General features: G+C 47.8%; 1 protein-coding gene across 2 annotated transcripts; it reads left to right on the plus strand.

Moving 5' to 3' along the window:
• Nucleotides 1-1,144: 1,144 nt before the first annotated feature.
• LOC111857746 (phosphatidate phosphatase LPIN2) lies at nucleotides 1,145-23,737 on the plus strand. 2 transcript variants are annotated; one of them, XM_023838884.2, is made up of 20 exons: nucleotides 1,145-1,316; nucleotides 9,537-9,725; nucleotides 13,645-13,740; nucleotides 14,007-14,254; nucleotides 14,346-14,453; nucleotides 14,537-14,663; nucleotides 15,254-15,614; nucleotides 16,956-17,055; nucleotides 17,137-17,324; nucleotides 17,960-18,053; nucleotides 18,129-18,198; nucleotides 18,295-18,399; nucleotides 18,840-18,916; nucleotides 19,414-19,576; nucleotides 20,395-20,543; nucleotides 20,935-21,021; nucleotides 21,233-21,385; nucleotides 21,536-21,650; nucleotides 22,081-22,184; nucleotides 22,266-23,737. In XM_023838884.2, the coding sequence occupies exons 2-20, from the start codon at nucleotides 9,546-9,548 to the stop codon at nucleotides 22,408-22,410; spliced, it is 2,670 nt and encodes an 889-aa protein (XP_023694652.1). In that variant the 5' UTR covers nucleotides 1,145-1,316; nucleotides 9,537-9,545; the 3' UTR covers nucleotides 22,411-23,737. The 2 variants fall into 2 exon arrangements, with proteins under 2 accessions (XP_023694652.1, XP_023694653.1); XM_023838885.2 differs by having other exon boundaries at nucleotides 18,295-18,387.
• The last annotated feature ends 3 nt before the right edge of the window (nucleotides 23,738-23,740 follow it).

The raw sequence follows: 23,740 nt of genomic DNA on the forward strand, positions 1-23,740 counted from the left end.
AGGCAGGGCCACAAAGAGCCCATCGCGGGCATCGACACACCCTAGATAGGATGCCAGTCCATCACAGGGCACTTTCTGTACACACACATCAGACAGTTTGCAGATGCCAAATCAGCGTAACTGAATGTCATTGGACTACAGTAGTAAATCCACACAACATAGCCCAGCAGTAAACCAATTACTGATTAAACACCAGCGCTGCAATGGTTCTGTCTGGAACTTAAATGCATTTTTTCAGTGGCGAACGATTCATACAAACACATTATACAAAACGATTCAATACAATTAAGTGTTCTTACGGGGAAAACGCTGTTTTCCAGCCCCTATAGACTTTGTGTAACCAGTTAGGACTTGGAAGTCTTACATTTATATTCATGGAATCTTATTCCTGCACAGACATCCGCTGACAACGTTTCTGCCGTGCACTAGTGAAAATATAATGTAAAATCCATGTCAAATTTAGCAGAACGGTATCGCAGCCAAATCTGCGGTAGCACAACCTTAGGAAGAATAAAATATTTTCACTATCCGTCATTAAAATGATCCAGAAAATCCATTCATCCAACCATATTCTAAACGTTTATTCTGGTCAGGGTAATCCAGAAAATGCCACAAAAATATTTATTTTGTTTTTCTGTAGCATCCATATGTGCGGTCCTTTGAAATCTGTTATAATGACGAATCCCTCTTACACACATTGAATCTCTTAGGATATCCAGGTTAATATCTGAATGCCTAAACATTGCTTTTTCTTACAGCCTATATCAGATACAGACACAAATAACCGCACTTGAAAGCCGAAGGATGTCTTCTCGATGAGACTCTAATTCCATAAAAGGCATCGAATCTGGGTCACAATCATGGTGCTTTATGTGTCTATCTTATCTTCGCTTTATAGGTAACATATTTCATAATGCATTCATACTGTGGATTATAAATTAGATTTCACATGTTTTGCATTGACAGATGACGTGTTTATAAATATCACTACTTCTAAATGCTGTTTGCTTTGGAATGAGAATTAAAACATCCCGGCGTGTATATTTCCTCTCCGCTTTTGCATTTTCTAACAGCTCTAGGGGGACTGATTAAGAGTAATTAGCGGCCGTGACGCAACCAGAGCGCTAGCAACCGCCGGCTCGCGGTCACGTGGGACACGTGTGCGACGTCACGGCGTTCTCTGCCGGAGGCGGTTGCGGACCGCGAGCCGGCGGCTTCGGCAGTCGGTGTCCGGCGTCTGTGGCTCTCAGGGTGCGCGGCCGTGGTGAGGAGGCGCGGGGTCGCCGCGTGAAGACTCCTCGCCGCGCCGAGTCCAGGTAAACCGAGCCCAGGGGTTAATGTCTGTGTTTGACCGGCTCGTCGGCTAAGCGAGTCCCGTACATGGGCTGTTAGATCCGCTGGGTTACCGCGTCAGTTCGAGCGGCTGTTTATCGCCCCGAGTCCCGGACCGAGGCTGCTGGACTCGTACGGTTAACGCGTCGGTTTGAGCGGCTGTTTATCGCCCTGAGTCCCGGACCGAGGCTGCTGGACCCGTCGGGTTAACGCGTCAATTCGAGCTGTTGTTTATCGCCACGAGTCCCGGACCGAGGCTGCTGGACCCATCGGGTTAACGCGTCGGTTCGAGCGGCTTTTTATCGCCCCGGGTCCCGGACCGAGGCTGCTGAACCCGTCGGGTTAACGCGTCAGTTCGAGCTGTTGTTTATCGCCTCTAGAACCGGACCGGGGCTGCTGGACCCACCGGTTTAATTCCACTTATTTACAGTGTTAAATGTTTCTGGCCGTTTCTCTGTTGTCATTATTATGTCTTGCCGTTTTTGTTGTAATTTTTGTTCATTTTGTTTTATTAATTTTTGAAATGTTCTTGTTTTTACCATAAATATTTTTGGAGCACCGTTAAGTATAAACGAGTGAACCGTAATACACCCATTTCGCGGCGGTTGCCTTCGCTCAGCGTTTACTAATGTTCACCTGCAGCCGGGTCTAACTGGTTATTTGCTGCATATTTGGATGCATTCGCTGTCATGTATAGTTGTTTAACATTTACGGTCATATTGCGGTTATTTTCAGTTTTGGTTTATGTTTGTTTTGAATATTCTTTATAGGTATCACAGTCGTCTTGGATATTGCTAAAGGTTATTTTCGGTTTTGATGTATAACTGTATTGGGTGTTTTTTACGGTTATATCATCGCCTTTTTGCATGTTGCTTACGGTCGTATTGTGGTTATTTTCAGTTTTGGTTGTATTGGATTTCTTTTTACGGCTGTATCACGGCCACTTTGTCTGGCACCCTGAATTTCTGTGGGTGCATGGGTCAAATGCACAGTATTTAAATGAAAAACATAAACCTCTTTATTAAATCATCAGCGTCGGGTGACCACCCTCCCCGCGTGTGGTGGTTCAGGAGGGTGACTGGGGCTGCCTGGTTGCAGGTGTAATCTCCCCTAGATTGTAATACTTCCCAAGGTGTTCTCTGTAATCTTGTTAAAAGAAGCTTCGTCGGAGAGCGCTGGTGTCCCGCTTCGAAGGAGCAGACGGTGTGGTTCACCCGGGACGGTCTTTTAATGACCGTTTCTAGCGGTCCCTCAGTGATAACTAACTTATACTGTGCCACGACGTCACTTTCAAGAACCTCAGCAGGCTAGAAAAAGAGAATGTTTTCACGTAGATGGCAAACAGCAAGCGGCAATCTTGTCTTTGTGTATTTGTGGTTTAACTGAACAGCATGGTGAGCTAGTTCTGTTCATATTGGGTAAGAAACAATATGTTAAGTATAATTTAAGTGTTCATAGTTTAACTATAGAAATGGCTTGTTGAAAAGGCGGTGTGTGTGTATATATGAGTCGCACATAATTAGGGAATATTTAATATCTGGTTATGCAAGAATGTCTAAGCTCATTCCTTAGTAGTTATTAAAAAGCATCCGTTTCATTTCAAAATATATTAAAGCGCGTGATAAAGTACTTGTTACATTGTGCTCAATTTAAGTCGTATTTCCTGGGCCATACCAATACTTGAGGGGGGGGGGGATGTTTAGACTGTGGGTGGGTGCGTGGCTGTCGTGCATTTTATCAGACTTGTTCACAGTTAGTTTTAAGGGGTATGATTATCGTTCTTGAGTAAAACAGCTTTTTTTTAATTTTCCCATAATCTGTTTGGGCAGAAATTTGCATCCAGGCATTTTCATTTCCCGTGATTACCACAGCAGATTTGGCAGGCACGTGTGCTAGTTGCTAGTGATTCTTAATTTTTATCCACACCTGTACAGGCTGCCAGACTTCATTGCTGCCGGTACTGGCTCTGGATGCAAAGGTCTGTCCCCATCTGAGGCGAACACACGGGGGTGGGCATGAATCGGCGATTCAGCCTGTTCATTCAACCCAGCTGAGCTGGTGGGGACATTCCGCTCAGTATTCTGATGACTTACTCAAGCTTTTGTGTAACAGCAGCAACTGCTGTTAAAATAAAGAGGAAACATGAGAAGCTGGGGCCCTCCCAGCACAAAGTGGGCCTAGCTGCCTTTCCGGGGCTGCAAAATTTCTCTTATGCTTAGAGTGAGATGAACACAGGGGTGTGTCTGTGGACAAGACCTGGCTTCTCAGACCTCAATCCCTTGACTGGCAATTCAGCTTCTGGTTTTTGAAGCGTACATGGGATCTGCACCTACATGCTCCCATGCAGGTGTAAAAATAACTGTTTGAAAGGCTCATGGTGTGAATGAGACTCCGAAGTGAAAGTGATACTGCTCATACTGTGCAAATGAGCCGTCTGAGAGCTGCTCTTCCTTGTCGGTCTGCTACTTTGCGAGAGCTGTGCTAGATTTCAGCAGATTTCTGCCTTGCAGTCCTGGAGTTCTCTTGTTTGCGCTGAGAATGTACTCATTGCATCTTTGCATGTGTAAACTGGGTCCCTGTGATATGCGTGACCTCATCCCCAGCTTGTAGAGGGGGTCGTAACGCTCTAGTCTGCCGGAACATGGTACTGCAATAAGTCGCGTCGCATGGACTCCTGGAACGTAGTGGCTGCAGTCGCAAGCCTCTTGCCTCTGCCACTATTAATCACTGGTGCCTCTCTCACGCAAGCTCTGGGTGTGTTGCCTTAACATCCACATACTTCTGCACATCAGTAAAAATAAAGCTGAGTAACGGTGACATCATGAAATACGAAAAGGGTTCAGTTTACATTTTGGAAATGTATGCTTAGGTTTGTGGGCTGTCCAGGTGTCCTGCCCCCTGGGCCAAGGAGAGGAAGTCAGCTGTGCCTTTTTGAGGGTGCAGGAGTCTCTCTCTCTGCTCTCACAAGATTCAAGAGAGGTATGTGGGGAATGACAAAGGTTTGAAGGATTTTTCAGTCGATTGGCCTTTTTGTGCCACGATCAACTGTCAAGATTGTGCTTAACCACAGTGCTACCTGCTGACTTTATTATGTCGTGCCAGGCAGTTTTTATTTGCATGCTCTCATGTGATAGGGAACGTCACCCTGCTATCAGAGCATGTTGTGCCTGGGTAGCTGGTAGCATATTTCTACTCGGGCAGCTTTGATTCACCATGAAGTCGAGCGACAAGTCTGTGCTACCTGCTGGAGCACCACAGGCCCTGATAAGCTTGTTTGCCTCATGTCGTACAGTTAATGAAGATGTGCTCTTTTCCCTTTTGTGAAGAGGAAATGCTAGTTGTTGTGAATGACTAACTCCCTGTAAAGGATGCTAGAGCTAGATGGTGACAGATATTGCTGAGGTTACAGTGATTTTCTGGCATTTTAAAAGCCAGATGCATAGATGTAATATTAATATTTGTATATGGAAAATTATCTGTTGGAAGAAGCTTTGAGGGTGGATGAACTTGATGTTCTGGTCATTCCAGGTAGTCATTATCCTCCACCCCTTTCCCCCAATCCCCTGTCTGCTTGAGTGGGCTTTTTGCCAGTTGCATGACAGGATCATGCAAGCTGCTGTTGTCTTGAATGTAAAGATTTGCACACTGTGTGTGTAGTGGGGGTGGGGGATGGTAACTTGAGCTGTGCAACGTCTAGCCAGGAAAGACATTAGCAAGAGCTGAAAGGCTCATTATGGGCTGCTTGAGAAAGGAAGTGGATAGCTTTGACACTTCTTAAAGAGGGGTTTCTCAGAAGAAACATAGCTCTGAATGTTCTCAAAGCAGATTTTTTCTTATCCTAATCAGAGATCATTGCTCTGAGATTTCAGGCTGAGAAACGTCTGTCGGGTGTGGTTGCTATCTCACCTGGGAACTGCAGTTTTTTTTCTCCAAAATCATGCAATGCTGATGGATCCCGTTTGATTTTTAGGGGGTGGGAGGGGAGCAGATGAATTAAGAAATGATTGAACAGGGGTAGATGCACTCAGCCTGGTAGTGGCCTGTTATTGGATGGGCCTCATGGCTGAGGTGAGGGGAGTTCCTGACTTTTTCAGCTCAGTAGGCCCATATGGGTACTTTGTGATTATTAGCTTTGTGCTCAGCTTGTCGAAGTCATTGGGTTTGTGAGGTTTGCTATGTGTGGATTTTGGCATCATCCGTTCTGTCCCGTCATGCAGATGGTGAAATTATTGTCACCCGTCATCCCTGCCTGGCACTGACCGCTGTGTGAAGGGCCATGCATCCCTCCTAATCTCCTACAGTCTCCGGTGGCTGCCCTCCCATGACGGGACACGTTTCTTGTTTGCTGGTGTGTTTCTTCTCTTGTGGTTGAGTGAGCAGGCTTGACAGCAGGGTCGTCTGGGACAGGATTGTGCGCCTAGCTAATGAGTTCTGGGTTTATTAGTATGGACTTGACTCAGGGTTGCTGTACTCAACAGAATGAAGACAGGGAAGTGAGGATGAAGGGTTGTGGAGAGGTCCCCGTCTTTAGGACGGTGCTGTCACCTTTTCTGAAGGATGGCTGCTGTATGGCCTTTAGTTGTTTCCCGGAGTTCAGAGGCAAATTTTAAAAATACAGACAGAAGAAAAGCATTTACAATTCAAGTACCAGGACCTTTCATGAAGGGTGGTTGACTGACTTTCCTGCCTGGGGAAATGGAAATGGACTCGCATATCAGAGATGGTGGTCGAGTGCTGTCGAGGATGTACACTTCTGTCAGGGTTTTGCATGCCCTGCTGTTTTTTAGGGTTTTCTTTGAAGCCTGATTCATACCACCCTCCTCCCCCATTTCACATCCGTTTTTCTCCCTCCTCCTCTGTGTGATGGAGTGGTTCTCTCTGCCGTGAATCGGCCTTAAAGGTTGAACTTCTAAAGAGACTTTCTGTCACAACCTGCTCATTTAGAACCATACGATGTCTTGAATCGATGAACCTTTCACCTGGGCACTGGTGTACTGGGCAACGTCTCAAACTTGGCTGAAAAATCAGAATAATACTCAAACTCTCAAGTGCAAGGGAGCAGGTTAGTGATGAGTGTAAACCCAGGCTGCTGCAGGTCCTCAGACAGGAAGTTTGATGTTTTTCAAGGGTGCTGCTTTAGACCTAATAAAGGAGTCCGTTTCTTAAGTTGAGGCCTAAGGAAGTTTTTAATTGCTAATAGTTTTGTTTATTCTACTTATTTTTCATTTTCATTAAAGATCAGGAGGAGTTTCTTAACCTCTAGTATAACTTAATAGCTGCTAGTGTGACCTTGTAGGGTATTTAACCCGAGTTTCTCTATATAAATAGGTAGCTGTGTAAACAGAGGTGTTAAAGTTTAAACTGTGTAATTGCCCATGAAGTGCTTATTCAGTTATTTACTGTGTATGTAGAGGATCGTTTGACTTGCTGTTGCTGGGTGCTGGCTTTGCACAAATCGAAAATGCCTTTTACTTGTGACCCCCCTGCAGTTTAAGTATGAGCAACCCAACTTAACCAAGGCCACAAGCTGAATGGCTAGCATGGCAAGAGATGGGTCAGTTTCTATGCCGCGTATGTTGATGGTTCCCCAGGGTGCTTGGAGCATTAAAAGATCTGTGTTCTCTGGTGTTACATGATACAGCCTCTGCTGCTGCTGTCATGACCCAGTTCATTGTGGGGTTCTGGTGCTGAGGCCCATGGGTTTGGTTGTGTGGCAGGAGTGACCCTGGGGCCTGTATCACAAAGTGAGATTTCTTGGTTGGTAGTTCTAGGTGGTATACTAAGTATAATTTTCCATATGGTATGAATATTTCATTTACCGCCATACCTATAGCATAAGTGAAACAACAGCTGATTAGCAAATTAAAAATCTGTTCAGAGTTTGAGAGGGGACCCTTGTTAACGGTGCGTACTCTTCTTCCTAACAGTAATAACTTTACAATACATCAATTCTCCACATATAACTGTTCAGCATTATATAGTATTTATAGGTGATGCTTCAGTCTATGCATGAGAATTTGGATTATGGAGTGACACATCAACCCTTCACCCTTTTCCCCCCAATGCATAACACTGTGGGCTATATTCTATTCTATTCTATTATATTATATTATATTATATTATATATTATGCACTCCATACATCTATGCTATCTCATCGTTCTGTAAACTCCATGTCCAATAGTATTTTGTAGTGCAATATATGTACAATATGTATATTTATATCTTTGATCTTACTTGCAACATAGCACATATATATTTTGTATATCCCTGTATATAGTATAAATAGAAAGAGATTAGTACTAAATCTATCTTTTTAAAATATACTGTAGTTTTAAATTGTTTCTATCCAAATTTCCTCGGAGCATTGCAATAAGCATTTCACTGCAGGTTGTACTGTGTTGAATTTGATTACGTGTAATATAATTAGGTTTGCGATCAAATGCATATTGGTAAGGCAAAATATTAGCGATTTATCACTATTTATTAATCATGTCGGTTAAGCAAACATTTTGTAACCAGGCTAAATATATGGTAATCAATAAAACATGTCTCTATAGAGATACTGTATACGGCTGTATTCAATAAAGCTTGCTGCTATCTAGCTATTTATACATTATTAGTCTAATAAAAAATTTGGTTATACTATCAAGCTAAATGTGAACAATTTTAATAATGCACTGTTTTAAAACATCTGCAAACACATATTTTATTTAAACACTTTCAGCTACGGTAAACATGAACTTGAGGGGGAAAAAAATTACCATGAAGCTTCCCGAATCTTAAAAATAGTAATACTGCCCTGCAGAATTAGTTGGCTAGATGACTTGTATTTAAGGTGCCCCAGATTGAATGGACTGACTTTGTTCAGTTACGTTTAACCCAGACTACCTTAAATCCAACAAGTTTTTGCTAACCCATAGATCGAGCTTCATGATACAGGCTCCAGAGCCTTCCCCTCGAACTTGACACTCTTGCTGTTTGTTTTGACTGGAGTGAGCATTTTGTCGATCTGCGATCTGCCGTCCAGAGTACTGCTGTGCAGGGTGGCCCTGGAATCCAACCTTCTAGAAGTTCCATTTCTACAGAACCTATTAAAGTTTTGAAATGTCTCAGACTATGTGTAAATGATGCTATGTACCAATGCTTTGTGATGAATCAGCATTTATGGCATGTTGGCCTAGTTGTTGAAAAGCATTTGTCCCATTTCTTGTCTTGCTCACTAGAGCAGCTAGACCAGTCCTTGCTGAAGTGCAGCGTGACCTGCAACAGCGCCAGCTGTGTGGTGGGGTGGGGGCTGAAACAGTACACCGCCCCCTCCCCTGAATGCAGCCTTTCAGTTGCCTGTTTACACATTGTGTATGAAACTGGAAAGGTGTGTTTTGTCTGCTGATTCCAAAGTGGTGATACAGATCAGTTATTGCCAGATATGTGTCTGGATCTTAATAGACCATCGGCTGAGAGGGAGTTAAGTACCATGGCTGGTTCCTGATGCTGCTCAGTGCCAGTGAGCACCCTGATGGTGGAAATGGGATCTTTGACATGGCAGTGGGCTTCTGGGTTTGGCCTTGGCCCTGTCAGCCTTTTGGGTCAAGGGTGTCTGCATGCCTTCAGCATCGCTGGCTTGTCTCTGAATTTCTGCTAACCATACCGCTGGACTGGTATGGTTGGGAGCCCCTGCAGGAGACACAGCGGCCTACCCTCCAGGTACATGTAGCTGCTTGCCCACGAAGGCAGTGTTTACTTATAGCTTATCTTGGCTGGCTGTCCTTTCAAAGAGAAGAGCTGTAACTCTTAGCCTTTCCAAAGTGTCTAGCAGATCTGCTGGTGCCTGTCACCTCCATGCAGCTGGTCTGTGCTTATTTCTCTCTTCTCTAGGAGGAGGGCTTGTGTGTAACTTTATTTGAAGGTTCTACTAGAACTTGTCACTTTTATGGGCTTAATTTTGATTATTTTTTTTTTTTAGTCGGGTTGCTGTCCTGTCTTGCTGTCCTCGTTTGGCACAAACAAACCTGTTTTGGGGGCTAATTGGGCTTTTTGTTCATCTGTGCATCATCTGTGCCTAGGAAGAGCCCAGTTCTGTAGGACAAATGACTGTGATGAGGCTCCAGGGAGTTTCGGGTTGCTGTGATATAAAAACTGAAAAGGAGCCGGAGTCGCTCGGTTTTATTAAGACATGGTGTTTATCTCTGTTGTCCCCTGCAGGTGAACACCATGAACTACGTGGGCCAGCTGCTGGTGACCGTGCGGGAGCTGTACAAGGGCCTGAACCAGGCCACGCTGTCGGGCTGCATCGACGTGGTGGTAGTGCGCCAGCGAGACGGCTCCTACCAGTGCTCCCCCTTCCACGTGCGCTTTGGCAAGCTGGGAGTGCTGCGCTCCAAGGAGAAAGTGGTGGGTGTGGTGGCTGAGGCTCATGTCACTGTAATGCCCTCAGCAGTCAGCTGAGGATGTGTTCATGTCCTGAATGTGATTACCTAATCATTTAACTTCACACCTGAACTTGAGGGTTTGAATACCTCTGCCCATTGCGTGGGTTTTACATATCCTCTGGGGTTTCCTCCTGCAGTCCAAAAGCATGCCATTTGGCTAATTGGTGTCTGTAAATATGTGTGTCTGAGAGCGCGTTTGTGTGTGTTCGTCCTCTGATAGACTGGCATCTCGACCAGGGTGTCCCCCATTCAGTGTCGGTGATGGACTGGCATCTCGTCCAGGGTGTCCCCCATTCAGTGTCGTGTGATAGACTGGCATCTCGACCAGGGTGTCCCCCATTCAGTGTCGTGTGATAGACTGGCATCTCGTCCAGGGTGTCCCCCATTCAGTGTCGGTGATGGACTGGCATCCCGTCCAGGGTGTCCCCCATTCAGTGTCGTGTGACGGACTGGCATCTCGTCCAGGGTGTCCCCCATTCAGTGTCGTGTGACGGACTGGCATCTCGTCCAGGGTGTCCCCCATTCAGTGTCGTGTGACGGACTGGCATCTCGTCCAGGGTGTCCCCCATTCTGTGTCGTGTGACGGACTGGCATCTCGTCCAGGGTGTCCCCCATTCTGTGTCGTGTGATGGACTGGCATTCATACATTAAGTGAAGCCACTCGAAATCTGTCCACCCCTGCCCATCCCCCAATATATCATAACGGTACACAGATGGACAAATAAGACATGGCAGATACGACAGACAAGGCATGATGTTGTAAGACTGCGGATTGATGTAGACAGACAAGACGGGACAAGACAAAGCAAAGCCATACACTCACTGGGATATTTAAGGAAATTGTGAGAGCTTGTGAGATGCAGCAATTGGGGTATGTTTGCCTTGAGTAGCTGTAGTGTCAATGTGTGTGTTGGTGCGTGTGTTTGAGTGATACCCTTGTAGGATGCCACCTTTACCGCAAGTCTTCATGAAATTTCTTCCCTGCTATGTATTCCACAGTCAACTGTAAGTGGTATTATTGTGAAGTGGAAGCGTTTGGGGACAACAGAAACTTAACTACAAAGTGGCAGACACAGGGTTCCACAGTACTGAGGCGCATAATACGCAAAAGTCACCTGTGCTTTGTTGATTCAGTAGCTGCAGAGTTCCAAACTAGCATTTACCTCAGCACAAAAACTGTGCCCTGGGAGCTTCATGGAATGGGCTTCCATGGCCAAGCAGTGACACGCAAGCCTCATGTCACCCACTGCAATGCTGAGCATTGGATGGAGTGGTGTAAAGCACGCTGCCGCTAGACTCTAGAGCAGTGGAATCATGTTCTGTGGAGTGATGAATGACGCTTCTCTCTCTGGCAGTCTGATGGACGAGTCTGGAGAACTTTACCTGCCTGACTGCATTGTGCCAGATGTAAAGTTTGGTGAAGGAGGGATAATGGTTTGCGGTTGATTTTCAGGGGTTCGGCTAGGCCCCTTAATTCCAGTGAAGGGAACTCTTAATGCCTCAGTATACAAAGACATTTTGAACAATTCCGTGCTTCCAACTTTGTGGGGACAGTCTGGGGAAGGCCCTTTTCTGTTCCAGTATCATTCAGTGCACAAAATAAGGTCCATAAAGACATGGTTGGGGGAGTTTGGTGTGGAAGAACTTATCTGACTTGTAAAGCCCTGACCTCAACCCTATCAAACACTTTTGGGATGAACTAGAATGGAAATTGTGAGCCAGGCCTTCAAGTCAAGCATCAGTATCTGACTGCACAAATGCTCTTCTGGATGAATGGGCAAAAATTCCCACAGATACACTCCAAAAGCTTGTGGGAAGTCTCCCCAGAAGAGTGGTGGCTGTTATAGCTGTAAAAAGGAGGGGGGGCAGCTCCGGATTGATGTCTATAGATTTACAATGGGGTGCCATAAAAGTTCCTGTTGGTGTAGTGGCCAGGTGTTCCAGTACTTTTGTCCTCATACCGTATCATAAACATCAATAATTAGCTAAACATTGCAGCTCTAAATTCTTGCAGCTCTAACTTGCTCTAAATTCTTGGATTATGAATCCAGCTACTTCTTTGAACTTAGGTTCTAGTTGCAGTTACAGATATTGTGGGGCACGGCTGTGAACTTGCTCTTGCGTGTGAGCTGATAGTCTTTCTTGAAAAAACTCTCAGCGCCGCTCAATGGGTCCAAGTCTGAGCAAACTGTCAAGTTTGGTGTTTCTTTTCTCACTGTGAGACAGCTGGAGCTTCTCAGTAAGTTTTTGCGTCTTGCATAAGGGGATAAAGTTACAAAGGCAGATAATGTTCCTCTGAAAAAGGGACGTCGTGCTGAGCGTATCGACAGCGACCCGCTGTCATGTGGTGAGCCGGTCTGGGCCCTGTGCTCCGAGGAACCTTCCAGAAGATTTCGTCAAGAATGACCCAAATAGCTTCTGTGGCAAGCACAACTGTGCCCTGCGTATTAATAGTATAGTGTGGGACGGTGAAGGATGACCCACCCTTCGCCTTTGAAATAGGGTGTGCTAGAAACCAGAGGTCCTCTTTAAAGATGTTTCTGTGCTTTTGTCCATCTGTGTACTGGTGGAACAATGAAGTTTAGACTGGGGCAGAGGTCGGCCCCGGTCTTTGGGAGCGGTCTGTCCATGGAACGCTAAACGGAGCTGCTGTCCCAGGTTTCACCCATACTCCACTTGGCCTTGCTCTTATAGTACTTGGCAAACCTTCCTCATAATCAGCTTGGGCCAGAAAACAGTTGCATGTTTATCAGCTAGGAGTGCCGCTCCTACGTCATTTTAGTTTCAGTTTAGTTTTCAGCTTCCCTGTTCATAGACAAGCGATGCCGAGGCTGGGCCTGGTGTGTGATTGTTTTTCTTATTATTTCCTGTGTCGTACTTTGTTGGTTTTCCCCCAGTATTTGAAACAGTGCTTTTTCAATTGCTGGGCTACAGCCCAGACCCATCAAACCAGGAATGTGACAGGCATGTAAACATTCCTCAAGAAAGCCTGGTTGCTTTTCCGTCTCAAATTGGCAAGAAGCCCTGAATAAATATATATAAAGAGATCAGTGCGATGATGTAATGTGGCTGAAACTGCATTCACAAATTGGTCTGAAGGGGCACCAGTCGGGGTCACACCCTTAATCGCAGGTGTTGCCCGTCAGGCCTTGATAAACACAGATGGTGTCCATGTCGGTCTGCAGGATGTGTTAATACAATACCTGCAAGCCATTACCCAGTGTCTGGGGACCGAGGCTGCTGTTGGTCTCCATGGAAACAGCGTTCTCTGGCTCTAGTGGCGATGAGCTGTGCTGGGGGGCACTGTGTGGGATGCAGGGCAGTTATCATGATGACGGGCATTGCCAGGCCGCTCCTGACCCCATGGCCCTTCCTGTTGGGTGACATCATCCTATCATTCGAAATTTAAAGCAACGTTTTGACACAGGAAGTGACCTGCTTGGCATGCAGTGTGGGGAACTGTGTGGGGAACTCCCCAACAGATCTTACGGGGGTCAGTGGCTCAGTTGGTTAGACCTATGTATCTGTGATCGGTAGGTTGCCGGTTGGAATGCTGTCGAGCCCTTTAGCAGGGCCTGTAACCCCCTGAAAGTGGTCCAGCAGTGCTGGATAAATGGCTAAGCCTCACGTGTGTCTGTGTGTGTATGTGTGTGTGTGTGTGTGTGTGTGCTGCAGAGTGATGGGTAGACAATTGTGAGCAGTGTTACCTGCTAGTGGCATGTCCGGCTGTCTGTGAGGAAACTCCGCTGCCATCTAAGATCACGTTAGGGTGGGTGCACAGCTGACCTCAGGAGTGTTGTAATACTAGGCCCACTTCAGAGATGGCAGCTGAATGGCTCAGCAGAGTGCATCTCACCCCCCCCCCGCGCCTCCTTCCCCAGATCGACATCGAGATCAATGGCGAACCCGTGGACCTGCACATGAAGCTGGGTGACAACGGGGAGGCCTTTTTCGTGCAGGAGGCTGCTGAGCACAATGTGAGTGAGACGCAAAGACCCCTGTCCTGGCTGATGGGGCTTTATGATGAGCGCCACACTTGCTTCAGCTTCCTTTAGTGCATTATCTTTCCCTTCCTGTAAGCGGTAACACCACGCTTCATATTTTTATTGTGACCTCAATATGATGGTTATTTATAACAGACTATTCTTTCAGGTTCTCGCGTTGCTATAGCGAGGTGCCGTGTGATTGGCTAGCGGTCGGTGCTTGTCTCTGAAGCCCTGCCCCCTTCTGTGGCATCCCTCAGGAGGTCGTCCCCGCCCACCTGGCCACCTCTCCTATCCCTGTAGAGGAACCAGTGTTCTGGAACTTGGAGCCGGCCCCGGGCCCCGAGGACCCGGCTGCGCCAATACTGGTGCCCAAGAAGAAGAAGCGGAGGCGGAGGAAGCACAAGGGCGACAGCCGCAGGGAGGAGCTGGCGGCAGCCAATGCCATCGAGGACATCTTCGAGATGGAGCTGAGCTCCGACGACGAGCCGGCTGCTCACAGCCCCAGGTGTGGACGTGGGATCTCTTCCCATCTTCAGTTATTCTCATTCAGTTTTTCCATGGCTCATTTTCATTCTGCCAACCTACCCCCCCTACAGGGCTGGGTCTCACTCAGTTGTCAAGGAGATTGAGCACAAGCTGCATCCCATCATCCTCCCCCGGGACAGCTACCCTCTTTCTGATGGAGACTGGTCGCCCTCTGACAGGTGCGCGTCTCTCTGGATCCCGTGCCGCCCGGAAGGTTGTGGGGTCTAGTCCCAGCTGACCTGTGCTGCATCTTCCCCTGCAGCCTGTCCTTGTTGGAGCCCCAGTCCCCGAAGAGTGACTCTGAGCTGGTGGTGAAGCCCTCCGAGAGCTTGCTCAGGACCGAGTCGCACATGCAGTGGTCATGGGGCGAGTTTCCGGAATCCACCAGGGTGAGGGCCGCCCTCCCGTCAGCCTGTTGTCCGTAGTGAGAGGGGCCCACGGGCAATTTGTTAAGCCGCCTTCTGAGCAGCGATTGTGAATGCAGATGTAATGAGGCCACGTGTTAAAAATAGTCTGTTTGAATCTCTGTAAAGTGAGTCCGTCATCTTCTTAAAGGTAAATTTCACTGACTGTATGGGTCACTATAATATATACTCAATGCACTGCACACCATTGCATACAGCCAGCAGTCTGCCCAAAGGGTGCATTGTAAAGATGTGTGGTGCTATGTGATTGCCTGTAATGCAAATGGAGCAAGAGAATTGTATACAAATTTAAGTATTTAAAAAAAATAATACTGGCATTCTCTGCAAAGGCTGAAGTTATTTCAGTTAATGTAGGAAAATAAACGACAGGCTTACTATTTTGAAATGTCTGGTTGCTAGGATACCAGCATAGAGCGATTGTAGTGTTGATCTGGCTTCATTGTCTGATTCCCTGTATGGAGAGTAGTGGGTGAAGGGGTGATGTCCATTTCAAAATGAGCCCTGCAGTTCCGTGATGTTATTGATGGAGTCAAGCTGAGTCCTGCCCATTCCAGGTGGCCAAGAAGGAGTGGGCGGAGCTTCCAAAGACTGTGACCATCACACCTTCAGAGAGCACGCACTTCCGTGTTATCCTCAGCTCCGAGGCCATGGGGGCGGGGACCGGCAGTGGTCCACCGGCAACCTGTGCCATTGTCAAGCCTGAGCCACGCACACCCGTCACCATGGCTGTGCCCATCACCATGGAAACACCTGTTACCACGGTGACGCACACCCCCTTGTCTGGTTTGACAACTTCCACACCATCAGATCCCATCGCCGCAGCGACTGCCGCTGAACAGATGACCGGGGACATGGGCGACGTGTGTATCGGGGTGAAACACTGCAGCCAAATGGACTCCCCGTCCAAGAGGAAGGGTGAGGCCCGTTTCCCCTCCTTATCTTCTTTTACTTGTATTTAACTCGTGCTACCTTTAATCTGACAAGTTATCAGGCTAAGCAAGAAATGCTTTCTGTAACATGCCCCAGATCCAGTCAGGTTCATTGTGAGCCATTGTTGGCAATACCAGTCAAAAACAACACCTTGTGTGGATTTTTGCACATAAAAACACTGTGTTCACACAGATAGCAGTTGGACAGTACTGTGTGTTCAACTGATTTAATGAGCACAAATAAGACAAGTGCTAATAAAGAGTATATAACTACTTTAACTTCTGTTGGTAAAAGGCGCAGCCATCCTGAATACTGAGGTCTGGGTTGCAGAGGTTGCTCTGATTTTCTTAGAGGGGAATTCCAGGTTAAATTTCTGACTAGGAACTCGGAAATTCCGAGTTCAAATGGATCCAGTATTAGTCACTGCCATACTACATTATATGCTAATTCTGTTCAGTCTGTAGGCCTGGCATTACCTCCATGCTACATTATATGCTAATTCTGTTCAGTCTGTAGGCCTGGCATTACCTCCATGCTACATTATATGCTAATTCTGTTCAGTCTGTAGGCCTGGCATTACCTCCATGCTACATGATGTGCTAATTCTGTTCAGTCTGTAGGGCTGGAATTACCTCTATGCTACGTGCTATGCTAATTCTGTTCACTGTACAGGGTTACAGTCAGTATCTGTTGTTTACTGTTGTGTTTAGCTAGATACCTTTACAGAAAGCAGCTTAAACTTTCACTTCTGTAATTGTATATCTTTCCCAGGCACTTGAGAAGCACTATGTGCCATGTTACCCAAGCTGGACGACTTGTAGAAGTTTGACCGGTTCATTTTCGGCCCCTCAGGGGAATGGAGGTTATTAAACTAGTCCCTAAGATTCCACCTTTTGAATTCCCCTCTCTGGTTGATATTGAACAGTCACGCACACAGGTATTGAAATACCTTCAGCAAAATGAAAGAAAGACAGCTGACAATCTAGCATTTTTTGAAATGGTATGTGCTGAGGTTTTACACCTGAGCAAAGTCATACATCCAGCTTCTGTGCTGCCCTTATCAGATGGTTGTCAGGCGCGAACTGGTCACGTGGGTCGGGTTCCATTCCCCCCAGTCCCCTCCCCCCCCCCCCCCCCCCCCGTGAGAGAGCTGCCAGGGAGGAAGTGCCGGTGGGGGATTCTCACCCGATGCTCTAGGCTAAAATTAACCCCCCGCCGTTTCGGTGGAAGCTGCTGTCGTTCTGAGAGGAAGCTGCTGCCGTTTCTGAGGAAGCTCGGGTAGTGGAGGCTGATGGACCCACTGATGGACCCACTCTCTGTCCACAGGTGTCAGGAAGAGGAGCCAGCACCAGGGACCAGAAGACATCTACCTGGACGATCTGAACGTGCTGGAACCAGATGTTCTTGCACGTTATTTTCCTAAGAGGTAAATTACCCATCATGCCCTACTCAAAGTTCTCAAAGTTACCAGGTTTGCATGTAAAGATGGCACCCCCATCTCTGGCAGTGAGGCGGAGTCGGCGTCCAGGCCTTGGCTGGAGAGCGGCACGCACTCGGGCTCCCAGTCGCCGCAGTCGGTGGGCAGCGCAGCGGCGGACAGCGGCACGGAGTGCCTGTCTGACTCGGCGGGGGAGCTGCCGGACGTGACGCTGTCGCTCTGCGGGGGGCTCAGCGACACCTCGCACATCTCCAAAGGTGGGCGCCCCCCTCCATCCCCATGTGGGAACATTAAGGGCTGACTGCCGGCCTCTGACTCACTGACCATCGCTCACACTGCGCTTTTATTAGTGCAGAGGATTGCGTCTCCTACTCTTAGTTCCTCTCCTCCGTTGTCAGAGGATTGCGTCTCCTACTCTTAGTTCCTCTCCTCCGTTGTCTTCTGGCATTCTTTATTCCCCCAGTTTCATCTACCATTTTGTATAAATGATGTAGTATTGAATTGCTGCACACATTTGTGAAGTACTTTGGGTGTTGGTGTTAGGCGGGTGAAAGGCACTATATAAAATTTAATTGAATTATTTAATTGAATTAATGGTGATGGTTGGATAGATTTGGAAGTTTGGTTTTGAGCAGGATGCAAACACCCAACAAACAGCAACCGTTCCCACTTAAAGCGACATTGATGTGAGGGTATAGATTTAATCTGCATTCGGCTGGGATTTCGACATTCTTCTGGTCACAAGTCCGCTTGCTCGGTGAGGCTAGCTGTTGTGGACACTGGGGCATAGAGCTGTTTAATAATCCAGGAGGTGTTAAAATCATGGCATTTCAGGTTAAGTATTTTTCAGGGATGATGGTAACATGCGGAGCTTTGAACACTTTTGTTGCAGAGAAATTCATGGAGCACATTGTGACGTATCATGAGTTTGCAGAGAATCCGGGCATCATCGACAACCCCAATCTGGTAGTAAGAATCGGCAACAGGTGAGTGTGGAGACACTCATTGTCACACTTATGACTGCTTCCCAGGCTGCTCTGTCAAGCATGTTTCTCTCTCAGGTTCTACAACTGGACTCTGGCTGCTCCGCTGATTTTGAGTCTGCAGGCGTTTCAGAAGAACTTGCCAAAGGTATGGACCTGACACGGCCAGGCTCCGACACGGTCAGGCTCCTTCCCGTCACTAGCGGCAGTAAGCGGTACGCTTGTGTTGACGACTGTGTTTCAGAGCACGGAGGAGGCCTGGGTCAAGGAGAGGATGCCAAAGAAAACGGGCCGCTGGTGGTTCTGGCCCAAGAGGGCGGACCGGAATACGAAGCAGGTACAGAGACTGGTGAGGATCTGGCCTTCCTGCAGGGGGCGCCCTCTCTGGCAGGGGCAATGTCCATATCATGAGGAGGCAATCCAGGTTCTTACTCTCCCTCACGGTTTGGGAAGTAAACATCGAGAGGAAGATTCAGGGGCAGTGTTAATATTTCCACTCCGAGGGAGAGACTTAATTTAGATCGGTTTGGTTCCCCACTAATCCCAACCAGCAACTTAAAAAATCTGCCTCCGGGTAACATGTGGCCCTCAGACGCCACCTCTGTGTGATGTAGGAGCAGCAGGGATGCAGGGATGTTAGCTGCATGCTGCTTTTCCTGTCTGCAGTGCATATATATAAAATATTTATTTTTTTAAGATTTGACTGGTTAATATGTGAGCAATTTGAGGGGTGTGCATGGGAGGGGGTGAAGTAACCTCATTGCTATTGTCTTCTCTCCCCGTGTGAAGTCTGAGGTCAAGCTAGTGGCACAGGAGTCAAACGATGGAGGAAGCCCCGCCCTCCTGCAGGAGAGCCCCGCCCTCAAGTGAGTCAGCCCCGCCCTCCACCTCCATTCCCTGTATGCTAGGGCTCCACTTAGACCAGAGGAATGTGTCTCCTTGGTTATGTAGAGGTGACCCCCCAAGCTGCCCAGCGACTCAGATACAGCCGCGCCTATTGTCTTCAGCGAGGTGACCTGTGAATGTTGTGGCGTATTCTACAAGCTCTTCCATGCTTAATGAGTAAACACAAGTGACAGGGCCGTGTTAAATTTGGGAGCTTCTGTGAATAAACATGTGTGTGCCTGACAGCGTTGATGACTATTGCCACAGGAGACTGATTCTTTTTCATTGTGAGAGTAATGGGAAGTGTTCAGTTCTGCCCCCTGCTGTTCATAAGTGGCATTGCTTTTACTCAGTGTTGGAAAGCCAGTGGAGGAGAGAGCTAGGTCTATGCTGTGCTTGTCTAGATGACCCTACAGCAGAACCGTGAGTAATCCTCAGTGTCAGTCCACGCTCATGTCCATGTTCTGGTGTCCAGCAGGCCGAAGACCGAGGACTCGTCCAGCGAAGATGAGTCCAAGGAGGTGGTGGCCGCCGTCCTATCAGAGAGGGGGCAGACCGAGGGAGCCGGGGCGCCCCCACCTCCAGCTCCACCCGGGATCCTGTCCTATAAGAAGTCACTGCGGCTCTCCTCGGAGCAGATAGTGAGAGCCTCCTCGCTGCTGTAGCAAACACAGATGGCTGTTTTCTCCAGTCTTTTGAAATGCCCCTGTTTGGCACTTAGAACACTTATGACATTTTCATGCCAAATGCAAAAAAGCCCTCAAACTCAAGCTGCTAGAGGCCTGGAGGAGACTGATTGAGTTGATTGATTGATTGACTGAGAGGCAGACAGATGGGTTATTAGTCCTGAAGGAAACTGAGGGCAGCATTCTTTCCTGTCATTGGCTACGTAGACAATATGGACAAAAGTACTAGGACACCTGACCATTACACCTAGAGGAACTTTTATGACATCTCACAATAAATCCTTAGGCATCAATATGGAGCTGGTCCCCCCTTTGTATCATCAGTGCCTGACCTCACAAATGCTCTTCTGGATGAATGGGCAAAAAATCCCTCAGACATCCCTCAGCTTTGGAAAGCCTTCCCAGAAGAGCTGTTATGGCTGTTATGGCTACAAAGGGGGGACCGACTCCATATTGATGCCTATGGATCAGGGGTGGGGAACCTGATCCATGGGGGGCCGGTCTGGGTGCAGGTTTTTGTGATGGCCTCTCAATCAGCCAATAACAGTGGGTCCCCGGGACTGGAGTTGAGAACCACTGCTTTATTATTGGCTGATTGAGAGGTCATCCCAAAAACCCACACCCACACCAGCCCTCCATGGAACAGGTTCCCCACCCCTGCTATGGATTTACAGTGAGGTGTCATAAAATGTCCTGTGGGTGTAATAGCCAGCTCTCTGTCCATACAGTGTGAAGCGTGTAGTCATGTGACCCCCCCATGTCTCCACCCACAGGCCAAGCTGGGCCTGAAGGAGGGCCCCAACGACGTGACGTTCAGCATCACCACTCAGTACCAGGGCACCTGCCGCTGTGAGGGGACCATCTACCTATGGAACTGGGATGACAAGGTCGTCATCTCTGACATCGACGGGACCATCACCAAGTAGGCGAGCCGCCTCTCTGTTATCTCAGTGGGGGTTCTCTGGGTGACTGGAGGAAAGGCATTGTTGGTCTCTCTGTAATGGTGAAATTTGGAGGTCCATAGAGGTACAGGAGGGTAGTACCTTTTTATTTTTGAGATTTAAAGTTACTCGTTTCATAATTTTAAATTACTCATTATTATACTTTCCTTCATGGTCTAAGATACACAGCCTGTTTTCCTACCAGTCTTTTAATTCAAACTAAATTGAATCAATGTGTCTTTAAAGTTAGTGTTTCCTGTAGAGTTCCAGGCCTGTGTGATATTCAGCGGTATTGCCTTTGTGAATAAGCCCTCCCATCTCGGCTAACAAGGCTGTAGCCGTCTACAGTAACGTGCTGCTTTTTTTCCTCAGGTCTGACGTATTCGGGCAGATTCTCCCTCAGCTCGGCAAAGACTGGACCCACCAGGGCATCGCGAAGCTCTACCACTCTGTACATGAGTGAGTAGCTCGGGAAGGAGGAGCAGACACTGATACGAATGATCAGGAGGAGTCGGCCCTCGCCTCCTCCCAGCTCCTGTTAGGCCTGCCTGCTTGTGTCATGTCACCTGCTCTGTGGATCTGGCTAAGACTCTCATTCCCATTTGGTGGGGTGGCCGTGCCAGTTGCCTAAGAGTGAATAGCTATGGTGAACTTTCTCCCTTCCCCCCAGGAACGGGTACAAATTCCTGTACTGCTCAGCACGCGCCATCGGCATGGCAGACATGACGCGCGGCTACCTGCACTGGGTGAACGACCGTGGCACCATCCTGCCCCGGGGTCCCCTCATGCTGTCTCCCAGCAGCCTGTTCTCTGCCATCCACCGGTAAGTACCACTTCAGGGGAGGGGGGGACGCCGGTAGGTACCACTTCAGGGGAGGGGGGGACGCCGGTAAGTACCACTTCAGGGAAGGACAGGGTGGCGACTCGCCACGCTAGCGGGACTCAGGATGTCTTGCGTTTGTCACCCTGGTAGGGAGGTCATCGAGAAGAAACCAGAGAAGTTCAAGATCGAATGCCTTACAGACATCAAGAACCTGTTCCTGCCGAACCAGCAGCCATTCTATGCTGCATTCGGGAACAGACCCAACGTGAGTCGGACTCAGTATTGTTACCTCGTACATCTGGGGCAAGTTGAGGTCCTGTTTAACCATCAGAGCATGATTGTCGAATGGGCAGAATCAGTCAAGATCGAGGAGGACTAGGACACTTCGTGTAGAATTATCCTCTTGAGATCCAGGGGAGAAAAAAAATCGTATTGATTTAAAAAATATTGTTTTGCCAGGAAGAGGAGGTTGGCAAGGTCACATCTCGTCACCTTAAATCTCTAGCTGTCCTCTTTAAGAAACAACAGGAATTTACAGAGTACCATGTGCAGTATGAGGGATGAGCAAAAACATAATGTGCTCTACAGGGGACAGAGATGAATTGCTGGACCTCAGGAGGGTGTCTAATGTATCTCTATGTGTGAGTATTTTGCGGCCTTGTTCTGAATCCCACCCCCTGCTCGCACCACCACAGGATGTCTTTGCCTACAAGCAGGTGGGCGTGCCCGAATGCCGCCTCTTCACAGTGAACCCCAAGGGCGAGCTCATCCAGGAGCAGACCAAGGGCAACAAGTCCTCGTGAGTGCTCTCTCATGCCTATGTCCGTGCTCTACACCCTGGGGGGCTCTGTTTATTAAAGGTGTCCCCGACGCTCCTCAGGTACAGCCGGCTCAGCGAGCTGGTGGAACACGTCTTCCCGCTGCTGAGCACGGAGCAGAGCTCCGCCTTCAGCTTCCCCGAGTTCAGCTCCTTCTGCTTCTGGAGACAGCCAATCCCTGAGCTCAGCATGGACGACCTGCTGTGAGAGGGGGTGGGGCTATGGTCTGAGCCACGCCCCCCCCCCCCAAACCCACCCCCCTCGAGAGCGGGGAGGCAGGCTGTCACCTAGAATGTCACTTTGAGAAGGACCGATGGCTTTATGGTTATCTGATTGTGGTAAAGGCACTTTCCGGAAAAGCTGCTTTTCAGACCTGTGTATCTGAATCTGACAATGCAAGGGGGGGATGCCGGGTTAGTTCCGCTACCTTATATTGAAGACAGGAAAAAGCACTGAGATGGATAATATTCAGTATATATACTTATATTTTTTACTTGGTGACGATGCTGGTGTTGTGTTCTCAGTGGTTCGGAATTGTGTTCAGCTACATGCAGCGAGTATGTGTGGCATGGGGATGTTTGCGTGCGTGTGAGAGAGTGTGTGTGAGAGAGAGTGAGATTAAACCAAGTGGTATTTCCCATGTGTGCTTTGTTCCAGACCAGCACTTCATACAGTTCCCAGACTCCCCTAGTTTTGGGGGAGGCACCCTATTGCACGTGTTTGGTCACATCACTGCGTTGGGTAGGGGGTGAGGGCAGATGCACACTTTATCTAGTTAATGGTGTATGTGGGTAATTCGTCGCATCCCTGCAAAGTGTATATGCTTTGGTTCAGACGTTGTCACTTTGTAGCTGGGGCCGATTCTGCCCACAGGGATCGGTCAGACGTAACACCATTTCTTAGCATGCCTGAGAGTGAGTTGTGATGCTGGTGCAGATCCAAGGTGATTATGCCGCGGGGCTTGCACAAGCAGACACCCTTGTGCACACGTGGGCTGGGCGCACACGTGTATCCATGGACACTTAGAGCACAATCATACCTTGCTCTCCCGCCGAGCCACACTTAGTATTACTTATGTTGAAAACATGTTTGTGTTGCAGTGCAAACCCTAACCTGTCTGGTTTGTCTGTTTTCTGTTGCACATCCTGTTCAAGCTTCCTTCCTGTCAGTGTTTCATGAAGTTTTTGGGGTGGGTGGGTGTCTGACTGCACTTGTATGTGATGTGATTGTTCTTTCTATGAAAGTAATCAATCTGTGTGAGACCCGCACACTTAACCCAGTAATTAATAATACTTTTAAGGGTGCCAGTAGCACTTGTTTGTAGGGTTTAAATTGATATTTTTTTGGCCCCAGCCACAATCTTAAATGCCTTTTTAAATTGTAAGTATACTTTATGGTAAGGAGACTTGTTAAAATATATTTTCAGTGTAAAGCTTAAGATATGATTGCATCGTACCTCGTTTAAGTGAACTTGCCAAGATATGTATTGTGTTTAAGATTACGAAAAGATAATAAACAAGTGATGTCAAAACCATGG

Source organism: Paramormyrops kingsleyae, chromosome 4, assembly GCF_048594095.1.
Source record: "Paramormyrops kingsleyae isolate MSU_618 chromosome 4, PKINGS_0.4, whole genome shotgun sequence".
Classification (NCBI taxonomy): domain Eukaryota; kingdom Metazoa; phylum Chordata; class Actinopteri; order Osteoglossiformes; family Mormyridae; genus Paramormyrops; species Paramormyrops kingsleyae.